Here is a 14,398-nt window from a genome sequence, read left to right on the forward strand (position 1 = left end):
ATGTGGTGCTGGGGGATTGAACCGTGGTCCCTGTGCTTTGCCAAGCTTGTTCCAAGTAGGTGCTTTAGACCACTGAGCCATCTCACCAGCCCCTAAAAAAACTTTAAATGAATGGAGTAGGGCATCTGACTGCATCCCATTTAGGTACATTTACAATTTGCTTCTATTTATTCTCCTCCAAACTTCACTGCAAAGATCACTGCAGGTGTGAAGGATGGTTAAGTACAAGGAGAATTCAGGCAGGACATGTGATGAGCCGTGTGGACACCCTTCCGGAAAAGGTGAGGCCATGGTGCAGGTTGCAGAGTGACTTCCATAACCTGCTCTTTAACCTTCCTGTGCACACACCGCGTGCCAAGCACGTACACACCGCACACAGGTGTGCGCACACATTTGCCCTTATGTAGCTTCTTCCCGCCCCCCCAGCTTCTTTTTGCATTCATTCTTTATGTGATTTTCCTGATGGTACAAGAACAGTAACAGTGCCACAGGTCCAGTGAACATTTGCTGTGGGTTTTGGTGTGCCATTTGCCATGTTACAATCTATTATTTCATCTGTGCATCAACTGGGTGGATTATTATTATTATTTTCAGGTGAAGAAACTGAGGCTTGAAAAATTAACTAATATGCTTGTCTTCTCCCTAGTAAGAGGAGTTTGGGTTCTGAGCAGGGCCTCTGACTTGCTGGAGAATCCAAGCTCTTCCTGCTAGACTTACCAGCCTCGCCCCTTATTACTTTTCTTCTGGGCTATTTGTATTTTGCAAAAGGTCTTTGTGTTTTCATTGCAGGTCCTCAGAGGAGGCAGGGTCAGAGGTCACCTGCCTTCCTGTCAAGGCCAGGCTGAACATAGGTCCAGGCAGTCACCACACAGGGGCGTGGGCAGTTCCAACCCCACACAGAGGCCCGCAAGGCTGTGTGGACTTCACTCCACCAGTGAAAGAACAGGAGTGACTCACAGGAGGAAGATGAAGAGACCGTATTTCCGGGTGTCCGCTGTATACACCAACAGTCCAAAGTCACTTGAGAAGAGGAGAATCTGTTGCAGAGTGTGATAGGAGCTTCAGACACCACACAGATGAGGCCCGCCCCTAGTGGCCTGGACAGGCCCAGCAGCCAGAGCCCCCAAAGCCACAGCTGCACTCCCTTGGGAAGGAGGAAGAGGTAGCCCTGAAGAAGCAGGTAAGGAGCCTGAGGGGGGCACGGAGGGGCAGGCAGGGGGCCCCAAGTCCCAAGAGGCAGCAGAGCAGGTGAACTCTGGCCTCTGAGGCAGCTTCTCTGGGCCTCACTTGCAAGGTCACGTCACCATGTTGAGCCTCAGCTTCCCTATGTTCGAGATGGATATAAAAGCAATCACGCCAGAGAAGTGCTAAGCACCGGCTGTGCTCTGCTGGGCAGGTTACAGACCCTTCCTCCAGTCACCTTGTGAGGGTTGCTCTCTTTCACAGAGAAAAGCAAAGTTCAGAGACATTAAGCCATTTGTTCAAGATGAGCAAAAGAGCCCTGTTTCAAAGCCTGCACACCTTTTACTCCCCATTCTACTGCCTTCACTGAGTGGTTTTAGAGAATCAAATGACCTTATGCAAATAGAAACAGGCATTGACTGTCTAGATGTGTTGCCAAACTTAGACTCTAGCACAGACCAGGACCTTTTGTAGCTGTGAAGGGCTATTGATTGATCACAAGGCCAGTCCGCCTCTCTGCCATGCTGAAGTGGACAATGAAGAGGAATTGCCATGGACAGTTCATACAGGCGGTGGCTTCTTAACAAACCAAGGTGGGGCAGGGTTTTGAGTTCGCTGTTGCGTAGCTGGCCAGGCCTGGCTGAGGGATGGGACAGACGCACTGGAACATGGCTCCTGCAGAGACTGAGCTCTGATCAGCAGTCCTGGAACTATGGAGGCCCCGACCCAGCTCCACTGATGAGAGCTCCAGTCACCGCCTCAGCCTTTGAACAGCCTGTTACAGCTTTGGCCACAGATATTCGGAAAATGTAGATCTGATTTGAAGGAAAGGGGAAGATCTCTAAGGCTAGTAAGACGAGCTGACTAGAGTTAGAATCTTCAGGTAAGAGAATTAAAACAAACAAACAAACAAACAAACAAACAAACAAACCAGAAAACCTGTGCAGTTTTGCCTCTGGAGATAGCTACTGTTGACATTTGCTTGTGTTTCCAGATAGTTTTTCCATTGCATACATATTTTTGAAAATAAGATTGTGCTGTAATATGGTTTTGTTACTAGTTCTTTTTCTTAATGACATTATATCATAGACATATTTTCATATTAATACTTTATCATTTTATTTTATTTTATTTATTTTTGCGGGACCGGGGATTGAACTCAGGACCTTGTGCTTGCCAGGCAAGTGCTTATTCTACTGAGCTATCTCCCCAGCCCCTACTTTATCATTTTAAAGGCTTCAGAACAGAATTTGCTTAGTGTTCCTTATTGGATAATGAGGGAATTGACTATAATTCATCATTACTGTAGAACTTCTGTGAGCATCTCTGTAATCAAATCTTTGCATGGATCCTTCCTTGATTATTTCCAGGGGATTCATTTCCAGGGAAGGAGGTACTCAGTGAAGGTTATATACATTTTAAGACTCTGGATAGGGGGCTTGTGGGTTAGCTCAGTTGTTTGAGTGCCTGCTTGTGCAAACCCAGTCAGGCACAGGGCACTGTGGTTTGATTCCCAGCTCCACATGCCTTACCAGACCTGCCCTTAAAGCAGCCTGAGCCAGCATCCCCCCCCGCCAAAAAAAAAAAAAAGAAATCCTTCCTAAGACTTGGTATAAGCACTGCAGTTCTATTTCTGACACATGCTGGAATTTAGGAGTGCTGCAAAGCTTGCTGCAGAAAACTTTTTCATTACTTTTTTTTTGTATTTTAGGGAAGGGTCTACAGGGTGTTCAGGGTCTCACTACTAGATTGAACTGGTAGTGATTGCCTGTTTATAGCCTCCTAAGAGCTGGGATTACAGGTGCATGCCACCACGCCCAGTCTCAGGGAGTGGGGTTGGGGGTGTGATCAAACCCCCAGCGCCTGGGCCTGCTTGCAGGCACTTTAATCTGCTGAACCATTTGGTTGGCCCTTCTCATGTTTTTTTTTTTTTTTTTTTTATGACAGTGTCTCCCTTTGTGCTTCAGGGTGGCTTTGAAGTCACTGCCGCCCAGGCTGGCCTAACACTTGTGGGGATCCTACTGCCTCAGCCTCTCATAGGCATGCTCCACCATGCCTAACTTTCTCATAGCTTTGAAGTCAACTATAACCATTTCACTTTCTTAAATCCAACTTGAAGTAATAACACTGACTTCCTTATACTGTGCTTACTTTAGTTTTTGTTGGGTGCTGGGCGCTGGGCTCTATCTAAAAGCTTCGGTGCTTTTTCTTCCGTTCTCAAGGAGGAATGCAGGTGCAGGGAGGTTAAGTAGTTCAATTGGAACCACGGCTCTAACAAGCAAGAGTGACTCTGGGCTCCTGCACCTTACAAAGTTGGTACCAGAGTGCATATACTGGCTCTCAAGAGGGCCACTGCTTATTGGGAAGTGGCTTCAATTTTGCCTCCCCACATGTCTTTTATGTCATCCATCTGTTTTATTTTTTCTCCATTCTCACCTGGCCTATATCACACATCATCATCACATGCCTGAACCACAGTGCCACAGGCCCAAACTTACCTGCTACTCCTAATCCTGTCTCTCTCAGTCTGTCCTCTTCTCAGTTGCTGGAGTGGCTTTTCTAAAATGAAAATAAATTTCCCTTTTCTCAGAGTAAATTCCAGCTGAGCTCTGGAGCTCCAAGTCCCACCTCGCACCCTCTGATCACATCCCAATCCCTGTCCACCCTGACTCCTCCATAGCCACCACCTGTCACCCTGGCCAAACTAGTGGAACTGTTCCCTCTGTCTTGCTCCCCTCCATGCTGCACAGCTAGATTCTTTCCATCCTCTAGGCTCAGTTTCCTTCCGTATCACCTCTTGGGAGGAACTTTCCATTTCAAGCCCATTTTCTTTTTGTCTGTCTCTGTCTTTCTCCTTTTTTTTTTTGGCTCCGAATGCCTTCAGGGCAGGTTTGGCTGGTTTGAGTTGGGGGGATCAAACCACAGCAACCTGAGCCTAACTACTTTGTGGTTTTTTTTTTTTTTTTTTTGGCAGAACTGGGGATTGAACTCAGGCCCTTGCACTTGCCAGGCAAGCGCTTATTCTACTGAGCCATCTCCCCGGCCCCTGACTGCTTTGTTGAAGCAGCCACTTAAAGAACTGAGCTAAGGGGCAGGATCCCCTTTCTCCTTTTTTGTGGGGAGCAGTTTTGGGACTTCAATCCATAGGCCCTTGGTACATCCTCAGCCTTTTCTATTTTTTATTTTTATGACAGGGTTTCCTTAATTTACTCAGTTGCTCAGGCCAGGCTCAAACTTGCAACCCTTAGGCTCTACTTTCCACTCTACTTCCCGGAGTACTGGGATTATAAGCACATGCCACCACACACAGCTCCCTCTTCTTCTTTTCTCCTTTTTCCCCTTCCCATCTTCCCCTCCCCTCTGCTTCGCCTTCTTTCTCTTTTCTGAGGTGGGGTCTTGGCACCCTCACTTCCGACTTTCCCTTTTGTCCCTTATAGCCTTCATTAACGTGTTTCCTTATTGTCCATTACACACTAAATGTCTCTGTGCCCTACCAGCCTCTAAATACCATGGGGTCAAAGTTGATATCAGTTTTGTTTTCCTTTATTTACCCAATCCCTAGCAGAGCCCCTGGTGTGTTGCAAGTACTCAGTAACTGCTAACCAGATGAATGGTCTTCTGAAAAAAGCACTGGTGTGGGGTGTGGGCTTTGGCTAGGCCTTAGGTGTCAACTATGTCAGGATAGATGGTGTCTAAGGGAGGTGCTTTACTCCCAAATCTCCCCTTGCACAGTTCCTATATTCCCACCTCAAGAGTCTTTTGGCCGTGAAGCCTCACCTGATAAAATGCAAATGTTTTTCCCTATTAACACACATCCACCCGGGGGACTGAATGGAGGCAGGGTCTCTTTACTAAGACAGCAGTACACTGGTAGGCTGGGACTCTGAAGACAGTGTCACAGCGTCACTAAGACTAGCTGGGTAAGGGGCCGGGAGATGGCTCAGTAGAATAAGTGCTTTCTTGGCAAGTGCAAGGGCCTGAATTCAATCCCTGGTTCTGAGAAAAAAAAAAAAAAAAAAGACTAGCTGGGTAACATCTGTCTCCACATGTGAAGTGTGTATTAGGACAGACAAGTGGTTTATAAGCACTTCCCCCCAACAGGGCCACTCTTCATGGAGCTTAAATGATGCATGTGAGAAGCAGGTAAAAGCAAGTGTTTCTGGCTGAAACAGGGATGTGAGGCTGGCATGCTTCTCCCTCCCAAATGTAAATCCTCAAGGTCAGCAGGACAGTGTGCTCTGGAACTGAAAGATCTCAGCTGCTGACCACCTGTGTTCCAGGAACAAAGCAGAAGGCAGCCAGGTTTACCTTCTCTGGTTGCAGCTACTTAGGCACAGAAAAGACCAGAAAGAAATGAAGAGGACTTGTTGGATCTGATTTGGCTGTGAAGTAGGTGAATTTCTTAGTAATAGAAGTGCAGGACCCAAGGCTCCTTATGTGGGGAAGAGGTTCCAACCACTTTAGAAATGAGACCCCAAGAGAGGTAAGCCACCAAGAGAGAGGAAGAGACAGGAAGACAGTCTCCCCATGATCTAGAGAGAGGAAATTGCCACCCTCACCTTTCTGGGACAGGGATTTCAGATCTGGAAAGAGCCACATGGTCTTCTAGATATTTGGCTTCTGAGTTTGATTGGTTGCCACACCTAAGGTGTGGGGGTGAAACTCAGGTCCCCTGCCTCCCAGCCACGACGCAGGCGCAGGTGGCTCTCTAGCCTTGACTCCACGCAGGTGTGCTCAAAAGGCTCTACAGCCTGGGCCACCTGGCAGCTCCAGGTGCTGTGAGTGCGCTGCCATGGAGACGGCCCCGTCGTCGGTGGTGAGAAGGCTGCAGATCCAGGAGAGGGAGAGAGGGACAGCACGGAGCCTCAGCCCTCCAGAGCAGTCTGCCCGACCATCTTAGCACCCTAGGAAGCCCAGGTGGGTGCCCTGAAGGTCCCCCAGCACAAAATAGTGTGGAGGAGGAGCCAGGGGAGGCTGAGTCTACTGGGAAAAGGCTCTGGAAGGGCTGATCTGGGGACTTGGGCAGGAAGACTTCCCAAGGTTTCCAGGTCAAGAAGCTTTAGCAGGGGCTTCCTGAGCAGGTTAATCTGAAGCCTGACCCAGGGGCCTCTGGAGGGTTTGCCCTATTGCCCACAGGGAGGAGGGAAAAAGGGCCTAAAACCCACCTCTGCCCTGGTTAGGGATTTGCAGTATGGAGCAGGGAAAGAAATATTTGTTCTCCAGCAAAAACCACAGAGTGTGTCTCAGCTTTCTTTTCCCTAGACTACAAGGCAGCCAAGGGTGAACACACTGAGCACGGGAGGCATTTGCAGGCATCGCCACAGGCTGATGCCACTTTCCCCACTGATGCCAGCTCATTTAGGACCACTGGTGGGTCAATGTAGGTCTTCCACTGATGCAGGGGTAACTGTATCTTAGGTTGAACTTTAAGGTGTGGAGACTGGGTGATGTGGGACAAGATGCTTTGGAACCCAAGCTTCTTCATCTGAAGTGTGGGTGGAACTTCAACCCACTCCAGAACTCAGCTCAGACCAAGCACAGGGACAGAGCTTCATGGGTGTGACTGTGCCCCTTTCTCTCTGCCAGCACAATCTCTCAGAGGCCTCCCGGATGGCTGACCGACAGGGGCGTGAGCTGGTGGCTGAGTGCCCTGTCTGCTGGAACCCCTTCAACAACACGTTCCACACCCCCAAGGTGCTGGACTGCTGCCACTCTTTCTGTGTGGAATGCCTGGCCCACCTCAGCCTGGTGACTCCTGCCCGGCACCGCCTGCTTTGCCCACTCTGTCGCCAGCCCACTGTCCTGGCCTCAGGGCAGCCAGTCACTGACTTGCCCACAGATACTGCCATGCTGACGTTGCTCCGCCTGGAGCCCCACCATGTCATCCTGGAAGGGCGTCAGCTCTGTCTCAAGGACCAGCCCAAGAGCCGCTACTTCCTACGCCAACCTAGAGTGTACACACTGGACCTTGGCCCCGAGCCTGGGAGCCAGACTGGGTCCTCCCAGGACACGGTCCCTGCTACCGGAGCCAGGCCCCTCCCCACCCCCAGCCACTACTCTCTAAGGGGATGTTTCCGCAACCCTCAGTTTCGGATCTTTGCCTACTTGATGGCTGTCATCCTCAGTGTCACTCTGTTGCTCATCTTCTCCATCTTTTGGACCAAGCAGTTCCTTTGGGGTGTGGGGTGAGTGCTGTTCACAGACAAGGAACAAGCTGCTGGGGAAGGGGGCTGCATATCCTCATTTGGCCTTGTCCTCTTTCATAGTATTGCTCACTTTTCAAGCCAGCAGTGGATGTTAGGGCATGTTTGCTTCTGGGAACAGAGAAGGCCCCATTGTAATGAGGGTGGTGGTAGGGGAGAAAACCCCAAAGTTGAAGGATTAGGGGACATTGAGACCTCCTGGTGTGAACCATGGCGTCATGGAGGACCGAGAAGTGGTACTATGGATACAGAGTCACAGAGAAAATTGTGCCAAAGGGCTGTACAATGGTATCCAGGAACCTGGTTAGCTCAAACAGCAAGTTGTTTCTCAAAGGAGCTGCTTTGGACTCAGTTCATGTTTTTATTATGTGTTGTTAAAAATTTTGAAAAATGAGTTACAACTCTGTGGGCAAATGAGCTTGTCTCCACTTCCAACTCTTGGATGTCTTGTTACAGTCCCAGTAAGATGGTCTGCATTAATTCATTTATTCATTCCACAAAAATTGTTTGGGAGGGCTGGGGAGATAGCTTGGCTGTCTAAGTGGCTGCCCAGCAAGCGCAAGGACCTGGGTCCGATCTTTGGGTACTGTATGCCATGCCAGCCTAAAACCAGGCATGGTGGCACACACCTGTAACCCCAGTGCTGGGGAGGCTGAGACAGGAGGATCACTATGAGCTGGAGCTGCATAGTAAGACCTTGTACAAAATAAATGAATAAACAAATAAAGACTAAAAAAAATTTTTTTTTAAATGGGAAGATGCAGAAGGAATAAGATACCTAGGAGTGACAGATGGGCTCTAGCAGCTGGAAGGGGACATTCATTCAGCAGCTTGTTATGTAAGACAACCTTTTGTCAGCATGTAGCTTTTGGAGTGTTAGGGGATAAGAACTTAATGATGGAAGAAGCCAGCCAGGATCACTGAATTAAGGATCTAGAATTTGGAGGAATAGACCTTCAATTCTGGTAGTAGGTGCAGAGGTCCCCACTAGAGTACAGAGCAGAGCTTGGACTCCACTCCTGCTAGTACTGTAATTCTGGCTTCAAGAGGCAAGACAAACTCCTGACAGAGGCGAAACCTTAGCTCCAGTCCCAGGCCAAGTAGGTAGGTGGGCCTGGTTTTCACTTTACACAACAGAATCTAAGAACAAAGTAATAGAATGCTAATGATCAGGCTGCTGCTGGGCAGACTGCCACCTTCAGTCTAAAATCAACTTCAGCTTCCCTAGCTTTTACCTGGCCTAGTGACTCAGGGCTCGGAAACAATCCACATATGGCTAAAACATCACAATTATGAAAAAGTAACACTTTGTGGGTTTTAAGAAATTGTATAATAAACTACCATAGGGCAGAACTTGAGTCAGTTTTACTTTTTAAAGTTCAATGGAGGGGCTGGAGAGATGGCTCAGTGGTCTAAAGCACCTACTTAGAACAAGCTTAGCTAAAGCACAGGGACCGCGGTTCAATCCCCCAGCACCACATGCCAGCCAGCCCCGCCCCCTGGTGGGCTGAGCTGGCCACACACACACTAAATAAAATGTAAAAATAAATAAATGAAAAAAAAAATAAAGTTCAATGGAAAAAAAAAGTTCAATGGAACTGTATAAATGCCTCTTAGGGTCTCAATATATGGGATGTATGTGTTGCATTTAACAAAAAGATAAGACTTTTAAACTCTGAAGTGAGGAAAAACTCCATTACGAAATTGGAAAGCTGCAATGTATCCCACCAGGGACAAGCATCTGTCTCTCCGTTTCACCGTCAAAGATAATTACAGACGCTGGGACTCCCTCTCCCCACGGACTTCATTTCTTCACGTCTGCGCTCCTTAACTTTGTGGGAGGTTAAGTTAGGCAGTGATCTCACCACTGCTGTCTGGGCTGAGGGAAAGGCTCCAGCAGCTTAGTGCAGGGTACAGAGAAGAGCCAAGGGATGCCAGAAGGGACATGGGCCTCTGCAGAATGGCCTGCTGGCCTAAGTAACTTTACTCCCAGCTCAGCTGCCTTTAAAGCCACCTTGCTAATTAGCAGTACAGACTCAAAGTGGAACTTTTCTTCTTGGAGTGGTTGCTGTACCCCCGAATAAGATACAGGTCTGAGTTAATTCATATAGCAAAGATATACTTAATATCACAGCATCTTTTTTTGGGTACTGGGCATTGAATTCAGAACCTCACGCTTCCCAAGCAGGCACTTATGCCACTGAGCTATCTCCCCAGCCCAGCATCTTCTATTTTCATTTCCACTCACAGGGCATTCGGAAATGTGCAAGAACACCTTTGGTACTCAACAGAGTATTTCTGTGTTTAGCAAAAAGACCAGGGACACCTGGGCCCTGCTGCTATGCTCGATTGTGTTACCCCATTGTTGAGTAACTGTGCTGCTCCTCCGCTCCCAAGGCAGCAAAAGGGAAATTAGTTCCAGTTGGCATGTCATTTGACATATCGATAGGGCAGTGTTACAAAAGTGACTTCATTAGGGGACTGGGGAGATAGCTCAGTAGAGTAAGCACCTGGCCGGCAAGTGCAAGATACTGAGTTCAATCCCCAGTACCACAAAAACAAAAAACTGACTTAGTATAGGCCATAGTCCCTGCAATGGTCTTACTGCCAGGGTGGCCAATATACTCAGCCCTATAGAACCTCTTCATAAGATCACACATGGTTAAACAGACCAGGGAATAAACTATGATTGTGAGGGTCAAATAGTATGTCTACATGGGCCTCGTACGTTATATATGCATGAAGTATTCCTTTAAGTGGCAACTATGATGTCATGATTTCATGACAGTCATTATGAAAATCTACATCTGGCTTTGGGTTTCTCAGCAAACCATTTCCTACAATGATGTCTGAAGAAATGGTTATCCCACCAGACAACCTACCAAAGGGTTAGGCAACATTTTTGCCCAAATGTTACCCTTTTGGGATCACCAGAAAACACTAAGGGAGTAGTAAAATTCAAACCTGAGAAACTTAAAAACCATTGTCAGTATACTATATCTAAGTTGTAGAACTCAGTATCCAACAGGGGACAGACAGATTAGGGAATTCTCAAGCTTAGCCCCTACACAGAAAAATGCAACTACTTGGTTATAATTCAAATCAGAAGGATTTTTGTCTTTTTTCTTTGGCAAGATCAGGCTGCATTGAGGGCGAATCTGGTGCTGCTGCTTGTGGAGCTTGGGATCGAACTCCGGTACCCTGTGGCTGATTTTGCCCCAGTAGGTGCTTTAAACAACTGAGCTAATTGGGAAGTCCTATAATTCAAATCACGTTAAAAGCAGTACACTGGGCTATACTCACACATTCCTAATTTGCAGAAGAGGAAAAGCTGTCCTCAGTCTCTCTGAACAGCAGGTCTGTGTAGTTCAAGCTAGGCTTGAATTCATTATGTAGCCCAGGTTGACCTTGAAATTCTGGTGGTCCTCCTGCCTCAGCTTCCTAAATGCTGGGATTATAAGCATATACCACCAGAGCCAGCATTAAAAGTTTTGAATACCAAAGGCTATTATAAAGCTTTAATTCTCCTCTGTACGTACTCTTTTTCTGAATTTTATGTGCAAACTTGCTATCATTTCAGAGTCCACAGGATGTATATCCAGTGTGGAAAGAGGTGGAAGTTATCACTACACACTTGCTGAAAATTATGGAGTCCCACACAGCTGTTAGCCTGGCCCATGAGGCCAACAGCCCTTGCCCTCTGCCTAAAAGGACAGATAACAGAGTGCTTACCCAGGAGACCAAAATTTGAGTAACCCATGTCTCAAATCATTCTAGATTAAAACCAAACAAAATAGACCTCCTTGGATTAAGGTCTATGAATCAGAAAATGCTTAACTTCAGTTTTTTTATGGGGGTTGTTTTTGGGTGCTGGGGATTGAATCTAGGATTTTATATACTCTATCTGTAGCCTCCTAAAAAAATTTTTTTTTTTCTAAAAAATTTTTTTTAAAGAATCTTTTTTTTTAATGGTAGGATTTTGCTGTTACCAAGTATGTAAGAAAGAGAAGAAGGTTCATATGTAGGAATGCCCACTAGAGATGTTTTTGTTATTTTTGACATGAAGTACCCTTTAATACATGAAGTACATCCTTTAACCATCTGAAAGGAAGCTGTACAACAGAGCTGTACAATTCCAAAAATTTCTTTGAATCCTGACACAGTGGCTGCGCTTTAGGGTAACAGGAAGAATGCCAAACTTGAAAGACGTCTTCTAACCAATGCTTGGTTCCAAGTTTCCTGATGCAATCAGCACTTCAAGTAAATTCTACAGCAAGTGTCCAGGCTTCTTTCCTGCATGATCACCAGTTTAGCTGCAGTCTGCTGCCTCACTTCTCATTCTGATGAATGGGGCTCACTGTCAGGTCAGGCACTGTTCAACCAGTGAGTGGTAAGACACTCTTCCTGGGTTTCCAGAATACAGTCCAGACAGCTTGCTCGCTGGATGGCTCACGTGCAGTCCTGAGGCATGCGCCATGAAAAGCAAGTTTTTGAGAACTAAAAATGGATAGTAGTCACAATTTTGAGTGCTGTGAGGAAGATGGTAGAACATTTAAATGTAATTAATAAAAATCATGTCTATATAGTTCTCTGAAAGGCCTGAAGATGAGAATTTAATTTTCAACCTCAAAAGGGGTTTGCCATCATGTAGGGCTAGGCTGCCCACTTGGGAGCTGACAGGAAATTTCTTTTTTAGTGGAACCGGGGCTTGAACTCAGGTCCTTGTGCTTGCCAGGCAAGCACTTACTCTACTAAGCCATCTCCCCAGTCCATAGGAAAATCAATTCTACTGAGCATCTATACTTGCTAATTGGCAGGAAACATGATAGAACAAATAAAATGCATCAATTCTTTTCTTTTGAAGAATATGGCTCCTAAAGGGCAGCCTGAGGTGAGTTCTTCTGCCATGGACTTGCCTATTCAGCCATCCAGAGTTTGAAGGTCCTATCATATGAGCACGTGGCTATGAGCTGCCCATCAGAAGAAATGTCCAGGCCCATCACTTTGCCTTCGTGGCCTGCCAGGGTCTTCAGTGGGGACCAGCCAGGGTGGGTCCAGATCTTGGCTGTGTTGTCGTAGGCGCCGGTGAGCAAGAAGTTCCCATGGATAGCTGTGGGACAGAATAAAGGAAACTGTTGGCAGGATTCCAGCATTCAAAAGAGCTTAAGAGGGGTCAGGGAGATAGCTCAGAGGTATAAGTGCCTGCCTGACAAGTTGAAGGTCCTGAGTTTGATCCCTGGTACCCCCCCACCCCCAAATAAAGCAGGACTATTCAAAAGAGTTTAAGAAAACAAAAGCATAAAAATCTGCCCAGGCATACTACTACTTTGAAAAAGAAGGAATTTTTATATTCAGAAAGACTCAACTTGCTAATTTTATATTCCTACTAGGTTTCTAGGAAAAAGGGACAACCACAGGTAGACTACAGAGAAAAAAATAACTTTATTAAGAACTTAAGGCTCGGGGCTGGTGAGATGGCTCAGTGGTCTAAGGCACCTACTTAGAACAAGCTGAGCTAAGCAAAACACAGAGACCGCGGTTCAATCCCCAGCACCACATGCCAGCCAGCCCGCCCCCTGGTGGGCTGAGCTGGCCACACACACACAACATAAATAAATAAATAAAAAAATCTTTAAAAAAAAAAAAAAGAACTTAAGGCTCTTTCCCAGGTAGATAATCAGATATAGTAATATTAACAATACAGTGTTAGGAATATCCATGCAGGTAAGAATGGAGCAAAGCATTCATGAAGTCTACTTCCTGGTAACAAGGATTCTTTAGCATAGCTTAGTGTAGGAGTATGGCACAAAGGAAGGGAATTCTAATTTGCTTCTTTAACAGAGATCAAATTATACTCTGTTGCACTTTTAAGCTAAGCTAAAACATGGCCTGTTTTCCATGGAAGCACAATTTTTGTCTGCTGTTTAGGCCTAAAAGAGGAGGAAAGCTTACGCTCAAACTTGACCCCAGTCACTAAGTTCTGATGGGCAGGGATCGTATAGATGCAGCGCCGCTGCCGGAGGTCCCACACTTTGCAGGTGTTGTCACCACTGCCTGTTGCAATGTGGTAGCTGTGGATCAGATGCATTATCAAAGTTAGAAACAAATAGTACTGTCAAAAGAACCCTCTCAACCCTAAATTGGCAAGTTCACTTACCCATTAGGGGAGAAGCTTATTCCATAGATTTCCTTTAGATGGCCTTCTAGGAACATGATGCAACGTCCTGTACGCAGGTCCCAAACTCGACCAAAAGCATCCAGTCCCCTGACGAGGTAATACATAAACACTGAAGCCACTCCTCTGTGGAAGCAGGCTCACATCAGAGGGAAGACTACTGAGCTGCCCTTGGTTTTGCTGAAGCTGCCTTACCCAGTGCCTGCTAAAGAGCCATCTTGATGGAAGGCAATGTCATATACACCCATGCTGTGGCCCTCCTGATGCAGGATCTCCTCTTGAGCCTCCAAATCCCATAAGCGCCATGAGCGATCATAGCTTTAGAAAAACAAAACCAAACCATACCTCAGTCAACGAGCAAAATGCTTCAATTTCCACAAGGTGTTATAAATAACTGTAGCATATTAACTTATGCCTGTGAAACTGTTCAGCCATATTAATAAGAAATTCCTTTCTGGCAATATACAATGCTTCCACAACTAAGCCTATCCGTCTTCGGTACTAAATAGAAAGACTTCCTATTAATCCACTCTACCAGCTAACTTAGAATTCTTAAGAATAGATCAGTGAAGAGTCTATTGCCTTTTTTCTTTCCTCATCCTAGTCATAGTCTTCATTCACTGAATCTAGATACAGTGGATGTTGGGCATACAGAAATCAAATAGATCAATGGAAGGGAGCAGAGTACAGAAATAGACCAAGATAAGTATACAGACAGTCCATTGTTTTCAACAAGAACACCAATGCAACCTCAAGAGAGAAAGAAAGCCTCATCAATATGCACTGGTGGAGGGGTTCAAACCCTGCTGTGCTGGCCCCCGCCCCGCCCCCCAGGGTA

General features: G+C 46.5%; 2 protein-coding genes across 5 annotated transcripts in view; one reads left to right on the top strand and one right to left on the bottom strand.

The window, feature by feature from the left end:
• Window positions 1-924: 924 nt before the first annotated feature.
• Rnf183 (ring finger protein 183) lies at window positions 925-7,908 on the top strand. 3 transcript variants are annotated; one of them, XM_023723201.1, is made up of 3 exons: window positions 925-1,180; window positions 5,911-6,099; window positions 6,769-7,908. In XM_023723201.1, the coding sequence occupies exon 3, from the start codon at window positions 6,793-6,795 to the stop codon at window positions 7,369-7,371; it is 579 nt and encodes a 192-aa protein (XP_023578969.1). In that variant the 5' UTR covers window positions 925-1,180; window positions 5,911-6,099; window positions 6,769-6,792; the 3' UTR covers window positions 7,372-7,908. The 3 variants fall into 3 exon arrangements, with proteins under 3 accessions (XP_023578969.1, XP_004638543.1, XP_023578970.1); XM_004638486.2 differs by lacking the exon at window positions 5,911-6,099; XM_023723202.1 differs by lacking the exons at window positions 925-1,180; window positions 5,911-6,099 and adding an exon at window positions 1,790-2,065.
• A 3,490-nt stretch (window positions 7,909-11,398) lies between these two features.
• Prpf4 (pre-mRNA processing factor 4) overlaps window positions 11,399-14,398 on the bottom strand; it is a 16,409-nt gene continuing 13,409 nt past the window's right edge. Inside the window, exons 11-15 of one of the 2 annotated variants that reach the window (XM_023723200.1) lie at window positions 13,756-13,878; window positions 13,543-13,650; window positions 13,338-13,456; window positions 12,302-12,495; window positions 11,401-11,914 (exon numbers count right to left, since the gene is read on the bottom strand). In XM_023723200.1, the coding sequence (XP_023578968.1) occupies window positions 12,302-12,495; window positions 13,338-13,456; window positions 13,543-13,650; window positions 13,756-13,878 (544 nt within the window). In that variant the 3' untranslated portion in view covers window positions 11,401-11,914. Of the gene's footprint in view, window positions 12,496-13,337; window positions 13,457-13,542; window positions 13,651-13,755; window positions 13,879-14,398 lie in introns of both variants that reach the window. The other variant, XM_004638487.2, reaches the window with a different exon arrangement.

The sequence above is a fragment of the Octodon degus genome, unplaced genomic scaffold (genome assembly GCF_000260255.1).
Source record: "Octodon degus isolate 3935 unplaced genomic scaffold, OctDeg1.0 scaffold00098, whole genome shotgun sequence".
NCBI classification, from domain to species: domain Eukaryota; kingdom Metazoa; phylum Chordata; class Mammalia; order Rodentia; family Octodontidae; genus Octodon; species Octodon degus.

Bases quoted from the DNA above. Each gene is read 5' to 3' on its own strand.
- Rnf183 (XM_023723201.1), top strand. From the start codon at position 6,793: ATGGCTGACCGACAGGGGCGTGAGCTGGTGGCTGAGTGCCCTGTCTGC.